The sequence below is a fragment of the Pipra filicauda genome, unplaced genomic scaffold (genome assembly GCF_003945595.2).
Source record: "Pipra filicauda isolate LSUMZ 115617 unplaced genomic scaffold, ASM394559v2 scaffold103_size3290846_pilon, whole genome shotgun sequence".
NCBI classification, from domain to species: domain Eukaryota; kingdom Metazoa; phylum Chordata; class Aves; order Passeriformes; family Pipridae; genus Pipra; species Pipra filicauda.
In genome coordinates this window covers 2,339,707-2,358,696 of record NW_024103474.1, presented here as the reverse complement: position 1 = coordinate 2,358,696, position 18,990 = coordinate 2,339,707, and the positions used below count along the sequence as shown (strand labels likewise).

Here is an 18,990-nt window from a genome sequence, read left to right as displayed (position 1 = left end):
TCACCGTGCAGCCCCGCATTGCACACGCCGTTCTCAGTGCAGTTACACTCTGGGAGGAAGGGATAAACACACTGTCATGGCACCTGCCTTGGTGGCATGTGTGGGCAGGTATGAAGGTGGGCATGGCAGCACATACAGCCCTTCTGTCACTGTCCTCCTCTGTAACAGGTGTCCTTCACAGAGGAGGGAAAGCCTCTGCATCCACAAACCCCCATCACTCCTCTCCCCTGGGCATTTCTGGAAATGTGTTTCCTCACTGAAACCCTGCAAACATTCAGCTGTCAAATACATTCCTGGAGAGCTCATAAGGCCCAGTTTGGGATGGCAGGATGGAGGGACTCTCTTTTCCTTCCATTGGCTTTTGTCTCACATGGGCACAAGGCCCTGTTGAGCACATCCCAGGAGATGCTCTTTCTGTACAGGGTCCATCACAGCTTACGTGTCCCCTGGCTCAAAATACATCTTAATGCTGTCAGCCTGGGCTCTCAGCTGAGTTGACCCTGTGGTCTCATCACAGAGGTGAGGCCATTGCCAGCATAGCTGCACTGGCCACAGCTCCCAGCATGTGCCACCCAGCCTTGTCCAACTACAGCTGTCTGGCAAGACCCCAGGGAGGGATGTCCCCAGCCCCAGAGGTCTGACATGAGCACTGTGGGGACCGTGGCAGCTCTGATTCCCATGCTGTCAGCTGCGAGGGGGTCAGCCCAGCCCCTACCCCCTCTCAAGCAGCAACCCCGTGCCACAGCCACCACCCCGTACCTCGGCACTCGGGGCCGTATCTGCCGGGCGCGCACAGCTCGCAGCTGGTCCCGATGAAGGCCTCGCTGCAGTTGCACCTCCCCGAGCCGCCGATCTTGTCGTCGCAGGTCCCACGGTTATTGCACGGCGCCTCCAGCCCCCCCGGGCACACTGCAAAGGGGGCACCTTAATGAGGCTGAGGTGACAAAGGTGACAAAGGGACCCTGGGCTGGAGAGGAGCCTCCCACTGACACTGAGCCTGCACACCAGGTGCCAGCTGAGCTCCCGCTTATGGGGGTGCTTGGACCACAGACAGCTCAGGCAGTCTGGGGAGTGAGTGCTGGGGACATCCCACAACAGCAAACTTTGGGAATGGGGGCAAAAGGGTCAAATTTGGCATGGTTTCCAGACCATCTGCTGCAATGTGCTGGGTCTGCACCCCACACTAACCTGGCAGCAGACTCACACAAAGATGTGAAAGCTGCCCATGCACAGAGCGCAGACACCAGGGAATGGCAGAGCACTGGCAATACCTAAGGGTGAGTGACATGTCTGACAGCCACCCCCTGTGCCCAGGGCTCTCCATGGAGTCAAGAGGCTCTCCAAGGAAAGGGAATTCCCTGATATGCTAGTCCACACACACTTCCAGGGGATTGTTCCCTGCACCCTCTACAGGCTGGGGCTCTCTGCCTGGGGTTTTGCCCACCCTTCTCCAGGGAAGGACATTCACAGATGCAAAATGTCTGTGCTGAACCAGTAGTGCCACTTCCCACAGGAGAAAGGGCTGGGGTGGGAAAGGGTTGTGCGGCTCTTACCCCGACAGTCTCAGCCGTAGTGGTTGGCACAGCACTGTGGGATCCACTGGCTGGAAACGCAGCTCCTCCTGCAGCCTCGTCTCAGAGGCCCCCTGGAAGAGAAGTGTCTCCTGAAGGGGTCCCACGGGGAGTGTGGTGGCCACGACGGCCGCAACAGGGAGTTGCGGTGAAGCAGGAACGTGTTCCTCAGCAGCTGGTTCCCGTAATAGTAGCAGCGCCTGGTTTCCCCCTGTGAGGGAACAGGCAAAACACAGAGTTCGCCACATTGGTCACTGATAACTCACCTTGACTTTTCTCGTGCCACTCATGCAGTTTTATGACAAGTGACAGAGGCTTCCTAACATGCGAGGGGGCGGATGACAGAGGAGCCACAGATGAACCTTAGGGATGTGCCAGAAGCCCACAGTGAGAATGGGGTACAACCTCTGCCTCCCAAGGCTGCTCTCCGGTGGCCAGGCTGAGCTCTATTGCTTTAAAGCACCCAGAGCCACCCCAATGCTGGTGGAAGGACCCCTGTGCCACTGTCACCCACATAGGGGCTGACCAAGCAAAGACCACTGGAGCCCCTGACCCCACATTTCTCAGCCTAGCTCCTGCCCTATGGGACTGTGCACCTTGGGGCAGGGCATGGACAATGTGAGGGACTTGCCACAGGCGGGGGGGGCCTTCATTTTTCTGCTAAAACATGAGGGGCACGTGGATATCAGTCCCCCCACAGGCCTCCTTGGTGACAAAGCTGTGAGCTTTACCCGTTGAACGGAGCCAGCAGGGCAGGGTGGCTCGAAGCCACAGAGTCCGCAGCTCTCTGTAGATCCCTGTGGAGGGGAGAAAGAAACCTCACAACAACTCAGCATGTGCTGCTGCCTCTCTTGGCTGCTCAGAGCTTTGCCAAGGAAGAGCAGCAGGCCCTCCTGACACCCCTCGTCCTAGGCATGGCACGGCACGTGTGGCACAGATCCTCACTGAACTCATCACAAGTGCTTACCTGTAGCTCAGTGAAGCTGAACTTATCACACCGAGATCCCAGATCTGGTGGCTCCAACAGTCTATCAATGCCATAAGCAATGCCCCCACTGAATTCCATGTGCCTCTGGATGATGGTGGCATCGCCGTTCCCCACCAGAATCTCCCCCTAACAGAGGAAGAAAGCAAAGTGTGACTCCAGCACATCCTACATCCTGGTGCACCACCCAGAAGTTGCCCATTTTTGACTGCCATGATTTCTTAATCACCCCAAGAACTCTCCAAAATCTCTGTACTCACGTCCTGGACAATATTTTCCTGAATAACACTTTCCATGGCCACTTCTCCTAAGGATGGCCTCCGTCCAACATGTGCCAAGGCTGTGGCACCATGGGGGTGGCTTTGCAACCAGGTCATTGTGACATGTGTGTGCAGGTGCCACACACCCCCACACCTCCCTGAGCTGAACACAACATCTCGAGCCTCTCTACAGCTCAGCTGCCTGCAAACACCCCAACTCTGTGTTCAGTTCCTGCCAGAAGCACCAGTGGCTCCATGGCCATGCCCAGGGACACCTGATCCGTGGAAGCTGAGCCTGGCATTACCAACACTCACCACGTGGGTTTTGCTGCAGCTGAACGAGATGGTGGAGCCGTGCATGGTCCGTATGGTTTCGACCTGGGGCATGTTACCAGCAAAAATCTGAGGGAAATAGGAAGAATGTGAAGGGAGAGACAGGCAAAACTGGCAGTTCATACTAATGGGATGCTGCCTGGTGAGGACAGGGGTCAGCAGCCACACTCAGAGGGTGTGACGTGGCAGTACATGAAGTTGGTGTGGGGTGGCACAGCACAACAATGCTGGGTTAATCCCAGATTCCTGAACATGAGAGTCCAGTGTGTGAAAGCAGGCCCTAGTTTTTCTCAGCTGGACTTTTCCCTCGTTTATCACCCCTGTAGACAAGAGCCTGTTTGTGAGCCTTGCAATGACACTCTAGCAGTGATGTGGCCTCCCCAGGAAGGTGATGACAGGTTTCAGCTCAGCCCCCAGAGGCTCATGATGAAGCTGTAGTTGCCTCAAATGCTCAAACAGCTTTGGGTCTTCCCTAAACAGCTGATGTGCTGCGTGTTCCACAGCAGCAATAATTTGGCAAGGTCACTCTGACGTAACCACAGGCAGGCGGTGGCACCACGTGTGGCCTCAGGAGGCAGCAGCCTGTGTGCCATCACATTTACCTTGGTGTCCCTGATCATGTGTGCCTTGAGGTAGGAGGCCAGCACGTCCCGGTGCTCCCTGTGGTACAGGTACTTCTGCCTGTCCTCGGGGAGAGCGTTAAAGGCGGCGTCCGTGGGCCACAGCAGCGTGAAGGGCCTGTGCAGGGGGTCACTGACCAGCGGCAGCAGCTCCGCGTCCTGTCCGAGGTAACAGGGGACACAAAGGAAAAGCCACAAGCCCCAACACTGAACGTGCACGTGCACAAAACCACCTCCCCACAGAGCAGCCCGTGTGAGGTCACTCACCTGCAGCAGCTTGCTGTAAATGCTGTACCCAAAGGCCTCTGCCACCTCCGTGACGTTCTGCTGCAGAGGGAGGAAAGCAAGCAACTGTCTCTAAGGGTTCCCCCTCCAGCACCAGCAACACACTGGAGAAACCAGACAGTTAACAACTGCAGCAGCTAAACACAAGTTTATCTCTGTCACCATCGTGCTGATGATTTGGCCTGGAAAGGGATGGCATTTGGCAGCCCCTGCTTTTCTGATTCATCCTGGACAGACGCTGCTATGGCAGGAGCTGGGATGAATTCCAGCACCCTGTTGTGCTGTACAGAAAATGTTATCTTGTGTAAAATGCAGGATGTATAAGCTCCTAGTGCTTGCTTGAGGAGTACCAGAGAGGCATTGGCAATCTCATGCTGCAATCTGCTCTGCGCTGGAAAAAAGTGTGATGGTTGGCATGGGACACATCTCCCCACCTACATCCAGTACTGCTGTTCCCTAGTGATAGATAAGGCTCCTTCTGTTCCAAATATGGCTATGCCACAAGTGCTGTCACCTTCACAAGCCAAATCCATGCCCTCAGACAACCCCTCCACAGTCAGGAAGAGGGAGGAAGAGCAGCCGACACAGCCTTGTGCTGAGGCAGCGCCACTGGGAGAGAGATCCTGGCCCTGCCCTCACCACAGCCCTGCCTTCAGCCTCACCAATGAGAGCTTGGAGGAGATGTTACGGTCCACCAGGTCACTTGGAATGAGGATCTTGTTGATGAAATGGATGACTCCGTTCACGCCGATGATGTCACTCATGACCACCTTGGCTTCCCCATTGAGAAAGATGCTATTCTGGGGGAGAGGGGACATGATGGGGCATTCACAGCCATGGAACCGCCCTCTGAGCCATCTGTGGGCCCTGGGCAAGCCACTTGCCACAACCACAGTGGCTTCAAATGACAGCAGAAGGGACATCCTGACAGGTGGGACAGGGAAGGGAATTACCTCGTTCACTGTGATCTTTATTTTGTGACCAGATAAAGATGTGAGGGACTCCTGGGCTTCCAGGTCACTGGAGAGCAATTTCTGGCAACCCACCATGTGGTAGCGAAGCAGGTCCCGGAGGAGACGTCTGCTCTTCCACTCCTCAAACTACAGGCAGAAAACAGAGGTCACACTGGGGCACTTTGCCTTGCATGCAGGGTCCCCGCTCCCAGTGAGGCAGACCTGGATTGCCCAAGGCCCCTCTGACTCATACCTGTAGGAAAGCCAGTCCCTCCAAAACACAGGGAATGCACAAAACAATTTGAGAGCTTTGGGAAATTTCAACCAGGTTGACAAAAACAGCATTTAGGTCCTTTGAGGAAGGACAAATGACCACATTTTCCTTGAGGAAGTGACATATAGGATATGTGATCTTTGGGAATTGTTCCTTTATTGGGCATATGGGAGCCCATGAGAAAAAGGTTGGGACTAGTGATGTGACTTGTCAGTGATGGGATTAGGATATTCCATTACACTGACACCAAAAAGCTGTTGGTGAAGAACCCAGTTGACAGTCATGAATAGGGATGATCTCTCCTCCCTGCAGGGTCCACTTGCCCCAAACAGCCCACTTGTTGGCAATAGAAGGAAGGGAACTGGACTAGCAGGACCTGGGGCACAGAGAAGGAATAAGAGGTCTCTGTCACAGCTGCCTGGACACCTTGCTGTTACCAGGCCTTACAATAGCCATGGGCAGCAAAAGCCACCACACATCACTGCTCTGGCACAGTGCCTCTGAGCCCCATGAGAAGGGCCTCCAGTGAGGGTCTCTTTACAACAGGAGTCATGTCCACCCCTGCCCAGGCTCTCCTTGGTGAGATGCCTCCAAACTTCTGCTCTTACACTGATGGAGAACAGGGGATGCCTTTAACTCTCCATGATTCAATTTTAACCCCCTTTACTTCAATTCACTGGGCAGAGCAGTCCCAGAGGGGACACTGCCACAACTGGAGCTGTGAAACACCTGACAGAGCTTGGGATGGGAGGACACTTACTGTTGTAGTGTTTCCTATGAAATCTGTCTGTGGGACGAAGACAGTGAAAGGCCCTGCCCCACTGAGTTCTTTGATGTTTTCTGCCTGTGTTAGAAGAGCATTTGTGGGAAGGCAAACAGAAAACAGGGTTCCAGTTAGTAAGACTCTTTGCAGAAAAGTGGGATTTACTGCACAGAGACAGGGGCAAGGCTGTTTGTTACCAACCTGTATCATCCTAAAGAACACGGACGAGTCTGGAATTCTTCCAAGCTCCTTGAACAAAGAGAATCAGCTGGTGTTAGCACTGTGCTCCTCACCAGCCAGCACAGTGACCTGTTCCTTCTGCCCTAGGTCACTCTCCCACCCTTAAGAGGCACCAGTTCTCCTGACACACCATAGTGATCTCCCCTCCCTCCCTCACCAGCACTGTAGGGACAGATGACATGGATGTTACAGTGACCTCTGCCTGCACCATTCACATCACAAGTGCTGCAGGATGGCATGGACAGAGTAGAAAGCTGGCTGGTTTTGCAGCAGCTGTCTCATAGGTAACTCTCCCTTGCTCATGGGACACCTTGAGTGCTTCACAAAACCTCTGCTTTAACCTCACTGTGCTGCCACTACCAGTGCTGGGGTGCTGCCCAGAGGGCAGACATACCTTGGCAAGGCAAACTCCCTCTCCTTACCACACTAACTTTCAGTAAGAGTAGAAGCACACAATAGTCCATCTCCTTTCTTCTGGTTCTGCTGTCAGGATGACAGATTTTATTTGCCACTAGCTGGAAAGGTCACCTGCTTTCCTAAGTACAGCCATTGTATTGGCAACAGAACTGGACACAGACTGCTGCCCTCCAGACTGGATCCCACGTCCTGGCATGGCCACAGGGGACACTTGCCCTCATCCCACTGGGCAGAAGTAAATTGCCTTGGGAAAAAACCAAATCACTCCCATTTGCCTAAAACATGAAGAAAACAGCCCCTGGAGGTATGGCCAATGTTGCTGACAGAGCAGCAGGATGTTCCCAGCATTGCTCCCTTTGGAACAAAGTCATTTTACTGTGATTCTCTCCCACAGCTGGCACACCAAACACACCTATGATTTGTGGAGAGTTTGTCTCAAAGCACCTGTTTCCACTCTTACACCATATTGCTATGACACTGAGATCAGCTCACCTGCACCTTACACTTGGGAGGGGAGGGATTGATTTGCTGCAGGGTAGGGGACACAGACACAGGAGGTGCTGCACATGCCTCTCACCAGATGCACTTTGCCACGGCAGGTGAAGCCATCTCCAACGCTGTGCCAGGAGCAGGAGCAGTTCCGAGTGCCTGGCCCCGTGTACTTGCAGAGCCCAAAGGGGCTGCAGCCTCCGTTGTTCTGCCAGGGAAAGCAAAAGGCCTCCATGGAGGAGCATCTCCAACAATCTGAATGGCCTGTGGGAGCTCCCACGTGGGATCTGCAAACCATTCTTCCTTCCCCCTCTTTAGTGTCTTAGAATAAACCTCACCCAAATCCCCGAGGGTTTTCCAGCACCAAACCCTCCCATGAAACAAGACTTTCTCACCTCAGTTTGGAACCCAGGGTGATGACAAACCCCATGATTCAGAAATGGTAGTGATGCTGTGAGCACAGGTTACTCTGAAGCTTTTGGGCACAGCCCACACAAAACGGGCAGAGAGGAAAAAGCCCACCTGCCTCCAGCCCTGTGTCACTGTTTCCACACTGAGGGAGTGCCAGGTGACCAACACACTCAAAGGTCATTGTGAGAGGCAATGGAAACCAGATACACAAGGAAGTCCTTCCACTATATGGAAAAGCAAGACAGGCAGCTCCAAACAACCAGGCTAAAGCTGCTCTTGCTGTTAACTACTGGTAGAAAGGAACACCTCAAGGCTGTGGCCTTCACCTCTGGCAGCAGCAGAATGCAGACATACCTGTTCACACAGGTTGATGGGGTTGCACTGGCTCACACCATCCCCACTGTAACCAGGAAGACAGTTGCAGGCAACCTGGAGGGAGAACAGATCCTCAATCTGAAACTTGGACACAGTAAACAAAGCACACAAGGGCTGCACTGGATGAAAGGCATGTGGTGTTACACCCATTGTTGCATTCATGAATAACCACACTTGTGTCCACAACAAATAACCTAAGACTGCCTCCAGCCTCTGGCCAGCAAAGCCATCTGCTTTCATGGAAACAGCCATCTTTTCATGCTCTTCCCAGGCAACTTCTCTGTGTGGAAGGTAGCAGGCACAAAGCAGGGTACTGGAAGGGGCAGGACTGTCTCTAAGAGAATTACAGAGCTGTGACAATCTCCATAATAATGTTATCCTGACATCCATCCTACATACTCACCTTCTTTGGGCCTGTTTTGATGCACTCAGCGTTGGTGTGGCAGCCCCCATTGCTTTCAAGACAGAGATCAATTTCTGCAGCAAAACAATAAATTATATTAATAATAAATTATATAAATTATTGCGCAAGGCAGCTGGGAATTAGTGGTCCAAAGAGGTATTGGGAAAGCAACAGGGAGAACCTTTCCACCTTGGGAAACACCTTCCTGGGAAACTGTCTTGTGGTGGCAAAGGAATAGGAAGCAACTGCAAGTTCTACTCCTGCCACACGTGAGGTCTCTGAACTGTGGTAAATGTGCCCACAGATAATTCCATGCCTGTCTGGGTGTGCATTGAAGGATATGAGAGGGCTGGACTCTCCTCCAGCTCCACCTTCATCTCAGAGCACCGTTGTGTGAGCTTGCCCTCACCTTCTGTCTCTGAGCCTCTCCATGACATGGATCAGAGCGAGAAACCTGTCAGGGCTCTTCTGGTTTGACACCAAAACACTAAGGCTTTCAGGTTGGAATCCCCCTAAGCAGGAGTGATGCCTCTCTGCTATCCCCAGAGCAGGCACTGAGCACTCACCCAGGCAGAGTGTCCCGTCCCCAGCGTAGCCATCCTTACAGACACAGGTCCTCTCTCCTGGGGACACTTTGGTGCACACAGCGTGCACAGAGCAGCCACCGTGGTCCATAGTGCAGGGATCTATTTCTGGGACCACACACAAGAGAAGCAGAATCAGCTCAGAGCACCTGGGAACAATCAACTGTGCCAGAATGATCATCCACCTTAACAAAAATCGTGTCTTGTTAAAATCCCTTTGTTTCTTGATGAAAATGTTGGTCCTTTAAGGGCCTGGAGCCTCATCCAGACCTGAGAGTGGCCAGTGCAAGTAAGTAAGATGAGCTTAAATAACCTCCAAACTGGACTAATAAGTCTTTCCCTCACAGCATTTGCTCACTGAGGACTAATGGTTAGATGAGAAAAAAATATTTTCCTGAACAATGTAAATGTATGGGTTTTTTTCTTTTTTCTCCTTCTCACTCACATTTCAACAAGGACAATACTGAAAAGATACTGAAATGTCTACCAGTGTTCTGACTGTTACAATTTTATCACTTGTTTTTTCCTGGTCTGTTTGCTTTTGACATAGACCAGGTTTGTAATGTAGCTCTGGAGTGGTATCCCAAATTTCTATCTCATTTTGGCACAACTGCTGCACTGTTTCTATCTGGTTTTGGCATGGTCAGCAAATAGAAGAATCACAAAGTTCTAGGGAGTTGAAACATCCATATTCCAGGGATTCATGGCCAAAACTGTTATATCTTTGCCACCATTGCTGTAATATCAGGACAAATACAACCCATTCATGTGCATCTCTCTCCACAGGCAATAGAAACTGCCCTCCTACACTTTCCTGCCTTTTTATCCCTCTCTCACAGGCTTTAGCAACATCAAGAGCATCCTGTGTAAAGCTCTGGACTGGAAAACTTCTCTACCAAAGCACAGCAGAGCTCATGATGGATGACTGAGAGGAAAAGGATTTGAGTGATCTCTGTTCTGGCAACATCACAGAATTTATTTCACCGTGTCTTCGGTGGATGTACCTGTGCAATGGGTCCCATTCCCTGTGTATCCAGCAGAGCAGAAGCACATAGGTAGGGAATCTGTGGAACTATTGAGGCAGCTGAAACAAGAAAGGGTTAAACAATCACTGATGGCACCTCCTGATTTGCTCAGCCAGTGGGACAACAAGAACACGTCTGGCATGTGCAGAGCCCACAATGACCACAGGAGGAACATGCTGTGGATTTCTTTACAGCACCAAACACTCAAGTCATGCTGGCCAGGACCTGGCATCCAGGCCATCCACACATGCAGAAGGGACTTGGAATGAATTTATGCTCAGACAGACAAAATCCTTGGGGAAAACGGATGCAGCTCAGCACCAAAGAGAGTTCCCAGAATGGAACTAACTTTTAGTTCCATTTTAAATGAGTAGGCACCTTCTCCCACACCTCTGCAAAGGCCTAAACACAGAATCACCTCTGAGTAAAACACTCACAAACACACATGGATGACTCAGCCCCTTGTCTGCACTTACTTGGCCATTTGATGGCAGGTGTTATTGCATAGGTCAGTCTTGATTCCTGCAAGAGAAGACACAAACATGACTTGGCATTTTCAGTTTAGCACTTGTTGGGGCCACTTCTGCCAGCTAGAGAAATGGGCCCTGCAAAAGGCCTCCACACTGCTAGGAATGAAACAAGGACTGAAGCCTCATTAATCCAGACATACAGAGCCATTTGGCTTTGGCCCTTTTAAAGCAAAAGATGAACTGTTTTCATGCTTTACATTTACACTAGATAGGACATCTCCACTCAATTTCTATTTCTAAATATCCCCAAAGCGTTTGACTTCACTATAAAATAAGTCTTTGCATGCAAACCTTTAAAATGCCAAAGTATTTAGAAGTTCAGGTTTCTCTCCACCCAAATGCTAAACAAAATCCCAAGTCCATCTTCAACGTGTTATTTTGACACACAATGACAGATTTATTGATAATGTCAGGATACAGCCTGAGCTCACCTAAATGAATAGATCTGTGAGCAGAAAAAGCAGCTCTGCAGACACACTGTGGCCCTTTTAAAATTCAAGTGAAGTCCTGCCACCCTTTTAGGCAAGTAACAGGAGTCATGGTCAACCCAATCTGGCTGAAAGCTTCCATCTCTCTCTCTCACAGGGCTGTTATTGTGGTGCCCCAGTCTCAGTGGAGAAGGAAGCAGGGGATGGGCTTTTCTCAATATGAGTTTCATCCAAAGATCCAAGGGTTCATGTGCTGTTGGGGAAGTTAAACTACAAATGCAGCTTCTGTCTGGGAATGAGCGAGCATAGTCTGAAAAGCTTTCAGGAGGATGAAAATGAGACTGTGGTCACCTTGCTCAGCTAACACAGAATTCCTCTGGCAACTAAAGAGGATCACAGAGATTTCTGTGCTAAAAAGACAGTGTTACACCACAGGCCCCTTCACACTCACGTACTCTCTTGGCAGGTGGGGCCCTTCCACCCTGGGAAGCAGTCACAGCTCCCGTCCCCTTGCAGTCCATCGTTACATATCCCGTTGTCACAGGCACATTCTGCAGGGGGAATACAAACACTCATCACTGTCAAACCAACCAGCTCTCACAAGCAGAGAGACCTGCTGCCATTTTGCTGGTTGCTCTGTTCCTAATCCAACTCACCAAAGTGCCATAAAGAAAATGTCACAGGAGTATCAGCTCCTGTTCCCTCACTGCCAGGCCAAAAAGCCCAGGAATAGACCACTTGCCTCTACTTTCTGTAGAAAAACATCTTGGTTTTGGGTGGCAAAACCAAGGATGAGCAGCACAGCACAGCACATGCTTTGGCTTGAGGATGAAAAATGGGGCCACTCCTCTGGCTGACCACAAGTGCTCGCTCGCTCGCTCACTCACTCACTCACTCACTCACTCACATTGTCCCACTCTCGTGGCCTGCCAGCCATTTGCCTGTCTCAGAACCTTTGGGATATTTCTCCCTTCCCACCACCCCCCCCAAGAGCTGAGATGTGGCCACTTTTCTCCCTTTGCAAGCAGGACATTCGAGACAAGCTGCAGTAGGCATTGGTGTCACCTGATTTGCAGTCAGCTCCATATCGTCCCACTTCACACATTTCACAGGCAGTGCCGTGGAAACCCTCCAGGCACCGGCACTCTCCGCTGCCCTCCATGCCATCCTGGCATTCCCCGTTCCCGGAGCACCACTGGCCTGGCTTCCCTGGGCACATCTCGCACATGTGTCCGTAGTAGCCGGGGCAGCAGACGGACCTCTGGAAAACCAACAAGAACAAGCTGGGATGAGCCACCCTGTGCGGCACAGAGAGGTGCAGTTTCACTGGGGAAGCTGCTCTATTGGTTTAACTACGTAATTGCCATAGTTCTGACAACACATGAAAGAGCCAGGTGTGTGCACAGGTAGGATGGAGCGAACACCCTAAATCAGGGTGTTCTGTGGCCCAGAGCTTCATGTAAAGGTCTGCATGGCCCTTGAGCAACACTGGCCCTTTGGTGAGTAACTCAGATGTTTAGTTCTGTGCCCCTCCAGCCTATTTCCTGCCTGTGTCTCTCTGTTGGGCAGAGAAAGGCTGATTTGATTCCAAAGCCTAAATTAACTGCTCTCTCTTCTTTCTGCATCTACCCATGGAGGGAAGAAACCATGATGGGACCAAGTATAGATGAAAAGAAACATCATCTAATGAAGGGATGCAGAAGTGCCCGGTGAGGTATAAGTGCTGACTGAAGCTCTCTCTGTATATCCAGTTCCCTCTCTTCCTTCTCTTCAATCTCCCATTCCCGCTAAACTTTCCCAAGAGATGCTGCAATACCTATAAGACCTCAAATTCATGCAAGTTTTTCTTTTGCCATTTCCTTTTCAAGTGTTTTATCCCAGACACACACTTTCACAAAACTGGTAGGGGCTGTCATTTAACATAAGGTGCAAGACCTTCTGCTCCTCCCTTTGATTCGGCTCCAATTAGTCATCAGTTATTCGGGAAGGCACATGCATAAGGAAAATACCATCATTCATGCCTCACTTCCTCAGGAAACCAGACTACAAACATTCAACTCCTTCTCTTCCTCTGCAGGACAAAACCCAGGGCAACAATACCAAAGCAGCAGATCACAATCCATCACTGTGCAGACATTCCCGCAGGTCTGTTTTTGCTCCAGTGCCCTCCATCTCCAGGATGGAGAGCGGATCCCAGACAGGCCCAGCCTCAGCTATGCCATGGCATAGACACAGCCAGGACTTCAGCACAGCCTGTACTTCCATAGCTGTACTGCTGATACCCATCTCACTTTTGTCAAAATGAATCAGAGGCAAATGTTTTTCTCACCAGAGAAACTTTTGCACAGGTGAAATGGCAGCCAAGTATCCCTGCGTCCCCGGAGCGCAGCTCGCAGCGAGCGAGATTCTTGCTCCCTGGCAGCTCCTGAGGGTATAATTAATACAGACACAGAGAAAAGATATTACAATATTTAAGCAAACAATGTAGGTTTTAGTTCATATCTTGTTTTGTGTCCTACAGGAACAGCCCTAAACATTTGGACTATCCAGAGTGGAGACCAATGAGGCATCTCTGGATGTGAGGTCACCACACAGAGTCAATTCTGTCACCTGCCAAATCCTTGCTGCACATGTCAGTCTGAATAATGAGAAGAAAGAATTGGAAAATTCTGGGCATAGAGTAAAGCAATGAAGCCTAAGAAGCCAGATGTAGCTGTTATGCAATTCACAGTCAGCATGGAGATGAGATGCTTAGTTATTTTCCTCTCTGGAAATGTTTGTCACTCACAAGCAAGCTACAGGCACAACCAGCCCATCTGTGTAAACAAACCAATGGTCCAGGCAGGGAAATTGCTGCTGGCACCTCTAAACTGGCTTTCCTTGATGTGGAAAGAGTGAAAGATGAAGAAAAAAAAAAGACATCTTTTCTTCTCTGCTAAGTGGGGAAACTAAAGGGCTCCTAAAATTCTTTGTCCTAAAAAAGCTTTGTACAGAGCCTCGTGATCCATGCCCATGTTTTTTCTCTGTAACCTTCCCTTGATTTCTGCTTTCTCTTACAAACCTTGGTAATGGATGAGCCACAGAGGACTCAAGGGCACATTTTTTCAGGTATCAAGATATCATCCATAGAGCAATAAAAGGACATCAAAGCACTATCTGCAAATAGTCTGTGAACTGTCACATGAATCAAAAACTCACCACAAGAACTGATCCAGGAGGACACTTGATCCCCTTCTCACACTTGCCGCATCTTGACTAGGGCACAGAGAACAGGACAAGTCACATGTGTGCCCTCTACCCACATCACACCAAGACACTAACCCTGAATTACTGCACAAATGGTGTTGTACTGGCTGCTGGCTGGGACAAAGACAAAGATGTATTTAACTCCATGGCTCAAAACACCAAAAGAAGAGATCAAGTGCTACACCTTTCCTGAATCTCTGAGCTGGGTAGGGCTTTCTCAAGACCTGGAGTTCCTTCATGCAAGGCTGCAAATACTTTTTTTCTGATCTGTAGCAGGCAGACCTACCTCAGTCTGACCCTGAAATCTTCAGAGCCGCAAGGTTCATGCAAGCTGGACTTTGGCCATGACTCCTTGGCAGCCCAGACAGCATTTTCTAGGGCAGCTTGTGGCCATGGCATGCAAGAATTGGACTGGATTCTCCTTCCACAGCTGAGTATCTGGGAGTCCCTGCATCAGCCTGCACCAAGGCTGGAACACTGAGAGAGCCCCAGCAAGGGAACTGAATGTGATCTGCACAAGAGCTGCAGATCTGTTGCATTAGAAGTACAGAATCTGAGTCTAGGATGTGCCAAGTCTCCAGGATGTCCCATTTCACATGGGGTTCAGCTGGGGTCAGACCACAAGCTACTGTCTCATCCATGAGGAGAGACAAGGCAGGTTGTCTGTTATCCATCAGTTTGTTTCAGCAGGTGGAGAAACCCTGAGAAATGGTGATCAGCTCCTTGGTCACCACCATTACCTTTTGTATGGTGGTGGTGTTGGCAGTGCAACGATTCTTCTGTATCTGGAGCACCTGCGACACCCCGACCAGCATTCCATTCTTGGTCTCGAGGAATTTTCCATCCAAAGGAATATTATTGACAAACTTCTGCAAAGCAGAAGAAAACAGCAAGAAGAAAACTCCTTTTGTATGGATTGCCTGGCAGCTGTCAGACAGTCACAGCAGTGAACTTGCAAGGGTGTGGAAAATAGAAATGGGTGTATCCAGTCCCAGCCTTAGGAAGTGATAGGTCAAGTCAGATCCTCAAGTGGCAGAACAGTCTGCCTCCCTTACCTGGGTGCTGTTCTGGTAAAACATTAGCCAGTAGGAGAGCCCCAACATGCTGTTCTTATGAACTCCACTTCTCAGGTCTGTGGGCAAGAGCTTTTCTCCCAGTACAACGTGGTACTGCACTGTTGCATTGTCCTAAATCCACAAAAATACAAATATTAGGACTATTTTGACTTCCTCCCTGCAATTCAGTCAGAGGTATGGCATAAGAAATGTTCCTAAGCATCTGTAACAGCTAATTAAGCCCACAGAACCTAGTAACTCTCTATCACAGGTGACTGGTCACACAATAATTCTCTTACTTGATGAAGCCCTAAATGTTTTCAGACCTTCCAGAAGTCTGAAAATTGTCACAGATGTGCCATAGCCAGCCAGGAAAGGGAATATATCGTGTCACCTATCCACATACTAATCTAATCAGCATTTGAGCCTTGATATTCTTTTCAGATCCCATTGCAACACCCCAGGACACGCTCTCATTTCTGTGCCACATTTCTCCCAGCTTTTAGCATCAGATGTGTGTCTCCTCTCCACGGTGAAACAGTGTGTACATATTCAGGCTGCAAGCAGGCAGTGAGCTTACCAACTGGGTCACATTGGCAGCGTGGCAGTACTCCTCAATGGAATTATTTCCAGGAACAAAAATGGTGTATTTTTCAGAGGACTCGATCTTCCCAGTGAGCTGGTATTGCTAAAAAATGTCCAAACAGTAACATTAGTTATTATTCTTATACTCACTAAAAACCAAACTACACATGAAACCAATTACAAAGGCAAGAGGAAATGCTTGAAAGTGGAATATAGAACTTCTGCTCAGTCACACACATCTGATTGCTTGCTCCTCGTCCTGGCTGACTTAAGCGTACCTTCTCAGCTATGAACAAGCCTTCCCCTCCCTCCAGGCTTCTCTGCCCTGTCAGGCATGAGAGCACCTGCAGCAGGCAGGTCATCTTCCACTGTAATACATGCCAGTGATCTAGAGATCTAACTGTAATTACATACCTCTTTGGCTGCTCAGAAGAGCTTTCCTAGAAGATTCCTCATGAATGGTGGGAAACGGGTGATCTCCCTTTCCTCACCAGGCAGTCCAAATTTTGGTCCACCAGTAGAGGGTAAGGTGGGACTTTGCTCAAAAGACAGTTCTGACAGTGACAGCAGTGCTCACCTCAGCTGCTTACCTCTAGCAAGTCCTTGAATGTGCTGAATGAGGCCACTGACTCGAGCTGTTCCTGCAGCCCAGGAGGACTCGGTGGGACATCTCCTGAAGGCGGTAACAAAACCTGGGGGAAAAGTGAGTTCATAAGCAGGGCTGGGCAAGGGACCCTGTGGGGAGTCACATCAGATTCCTGCCCTGCTTGCAAGAAAGGCAATTAGAAAAGGCCTCATTTTACACAATTCTGCAATAGCCTGGACACTTCTTCTGTCAGCCAAGAGAAGGGAACTCCCCTCCTGCTTGTCCTGGAGACAAATGTTTTAAACATTAAACAGTGCTGCACAGGAAACATCTGTCAGGACTTGTGATAACTTGATATATTTTTGCCTTTATATCCCTTCCTAACTGTCCAGACATGTATTCCTCCTTGGCCCCACTACAGAGGCTGCAACACAAACCTGCTGCTACAGCTGCAGTGTTTCCCAGTGTCGTACCTTACTGAGGACATGGATAATGCCGTTGCTGGCAGGGATGTCACTGACAACTATACTTGCATTCTGGATGGTTAATACCTGCAAAAGTACCAGAGGGAGAAGCAAAAAGGTTAGAAATTACCAAGTAAGTGCAAACCAGATATATTTTCTTTCAAGGTTGCACATGGTTAGTGTGGATACAGTTTTTGAAAGACGTTTGTGTTTGAGGGCATCGCTGCCCCACCCAGGCTCCCCACTGGATGCAGCAGCTCTTAAACAGTCAAATTTGAGATGGGTGCACGAGCCTTATGTAAGAAACCCTTACACTGCTCGTGGTGTTTATCTGCCATCTGGTCTGTGGGTTGAGAGTGGGTAATTCTGGCCCATCGTACTTTTTGAGCTTTTCAGCAGTGAAGACACCTTCCAGAAAGTGGGCCCTGGAGGGAACAAAGGCAGGTAAAGAAAAGATTAAGGAACTGTTGGTAACAACAGGGAGATAAGACTGTACCACCCAACATTCACATCTCTCACATAAAGTAATTAAGCATGTGGAGAGAACAATGGAGGGAATTACTTGTTCTGATGCCATCTGTGTAAAAAATCTCTCTCTGAAAATACACAGAAATCTCTCTCTGAAAATACGTGAAATACATAAAAAACCCATTTCCAATGGTTTGTGGTCTGTTATGTTTTAAATGCCTACTAAGTGCTTTGCCTGCTAGATATTTAAATTTCCTTCTATATTTATCTCAAGATAACTCCTTATTGGTCATGTGCAAGCAGAAATCCAGTTCATGGCTCTGTTACTGCTGTTTGGCAGAGTAAACGAAAAGCAGGAGGCTCCTCATACCTGACTAAAAATGGCAGCATGTAGGGGGTCAACCAGAAATCCTTCTCAGTGTCACTCAAGTTCTTGATAGCTGCCTCTGATGGCACCAGGACAGTGACATTGGTTCCTGCTGGGATGCTGAAGAGAGATTTCTGTTGTCCAAAGCACAAAAATGAACAAATAAGACACGCCACTGCTACATCTGTAGTGCAAAACACAACCAACAGCCATCCCACTCTCACAGTCGTATGAAAGGGATGTGTAGGAAGGTAGCATGTGCTCAGCAGCACAGCAGGCTCTCCTGGCTCTCCCAGGCATGATTGCCAAAGGAAAACCCACTGCTTTAAGCCTTACTTTTGTGCTGCAGTTACCTTTTAAACCCATTCAGTCATAGCCATAAACCCCTTCTGAACCCTCAACATCACTCTTAGGGGAGGGACCAAGATTATTGCTGGCAAAAGCAGTGTATGGTGCAGGACAGGTGAGCTAAAGCTCAGTTAAAGGCCATCCATCATAGTGCATTTCCAGAGACTTGCTTCAGTCTGTGGAGTGTCTCTGCCATTCCCACACCAGAGACAGGGAAGCAGTAACAAGAAAAGGTGCAAACATACAGTCTAACTTCTCAAAAGATGTTCTTCTGAAAAATAGCATTACCATGCTACCCTTTCTTCTTTCCTTCTGAGCTGTTTTTTGATGGCCAGGAGTTACAGATGGTACAACCATGAAAATTCAGTGTAACACAGCCCCAGCTCCCTCCTGTGCTAGAAACAAGGCCCCCAAAACACACTTATGACCCTCACTGTACCACAAACTCCACAGCTTTCCTACATGCCTGCTCTATAACAATTTCTCCTTCACTGCTTTTTTGTTTTTCTCTAATGAAAAAGATAAATGGAGTTGCTGGTCTTTTAAGAGCAGCATTCACAGACTTCACCTCTACAGACCTTACCTGTGTGGGCATCCCTTGGCTGCTCTTACCTTAACCCAGCTGTAGAAACTCGCAAAGTGGGAATTCCTGGCCAGCTCCTTCCAAAGAGAAACAACAGAAGAGTTACCCCTGCTGAGCACAGGGTGCAAGGCTGGGGGAAAGGAACCCTTTGCAATACCAAATCTGGCAATAATGATTTAGACATTCCTCTCACTTCACAACCAGCACAGGTACTGCGTATTGTGAGGAGAGATGGGCACTCCTAAATGCAAATTTCAGCCATTAAATCTATATTCCCAAATAAACTCTTTTCAATTCATCTGCAATTGCTCATGTTTACCAGGAACAAGGATTAAATCCATA

General features: G+C 49.4%; 1 protein-coding gene across 1 annotated transcript in view; it reads right to left on the bottom strand.

Moving 5' to 3' along the window:
- The window catches only part of STAB1 (stabilin 1), a 60,397-nt gene that overhangs the window by 5,267 nt on the left and 36,140 nt on the right, over nt 1–18,990 (bottom strand). Inside the window, 30 exon segments of the mRNA XM_039379020.1 lie at nt 5–49; nt 760–909; nt 1,554–1,782; nt 2,303–2,368; nt 2,539–2,685; nt 3,132–3,218; nt 3,752–3,928; nt 4,037–4,096; nt 4,717–4,854; nt 5,008–5,154; nt 6,042–6,125; nt 6,246–6,293; nt 7,279–7,398; nt 7,956–8,030; nt 8,380–8,453; nt 8,946–9,071; nt 9,968–10,047; nt 10,465–10,510; nt 11,402–11,497; nt 12,012–12,207; nt 13,276–13,371; nt 14,145–14,201; nt 14,933–15,061; nt 15,248–15,379; nt 15,828–15,935; nt 16,423–16,524; nt 16,892–16,969; nt 17,196–17,307; nt 17,721–17,851; nt 18,678–18,725. Of these exon segments, the coding sequence (XP_039234954.1) occupies nt 5–49; nt 760–909; nt 1,554–1,782; nt 2,303–2,368; nt 2,539–2,685; nt 3,132–3,218; nt 3,752–3,928; nt 4,037–4,096; nt 4,717–4,854; nt 5,008–5,154; nt 6,042–6,125; nt 6,246–6,293; nt 7,279–7,398; nt 7,956–8,030; nt 8,380–8,453; nt 8,946–9,071; nt 9,968–10,047; nt 10,465–10,510; nt 11,402–11,497; nt 12,012–12,207; nt 13,276–13,371; nt 14,145–14,201; nt 14,933–15,061; nt 15,248–15,379; nt 15,828–15,935; nt 16,423–16,524; nt 16,892–16,969; nt 17,196–17,307; nt 17,721–17,851; nt 18,678–18,725 (3,184 nt within the window).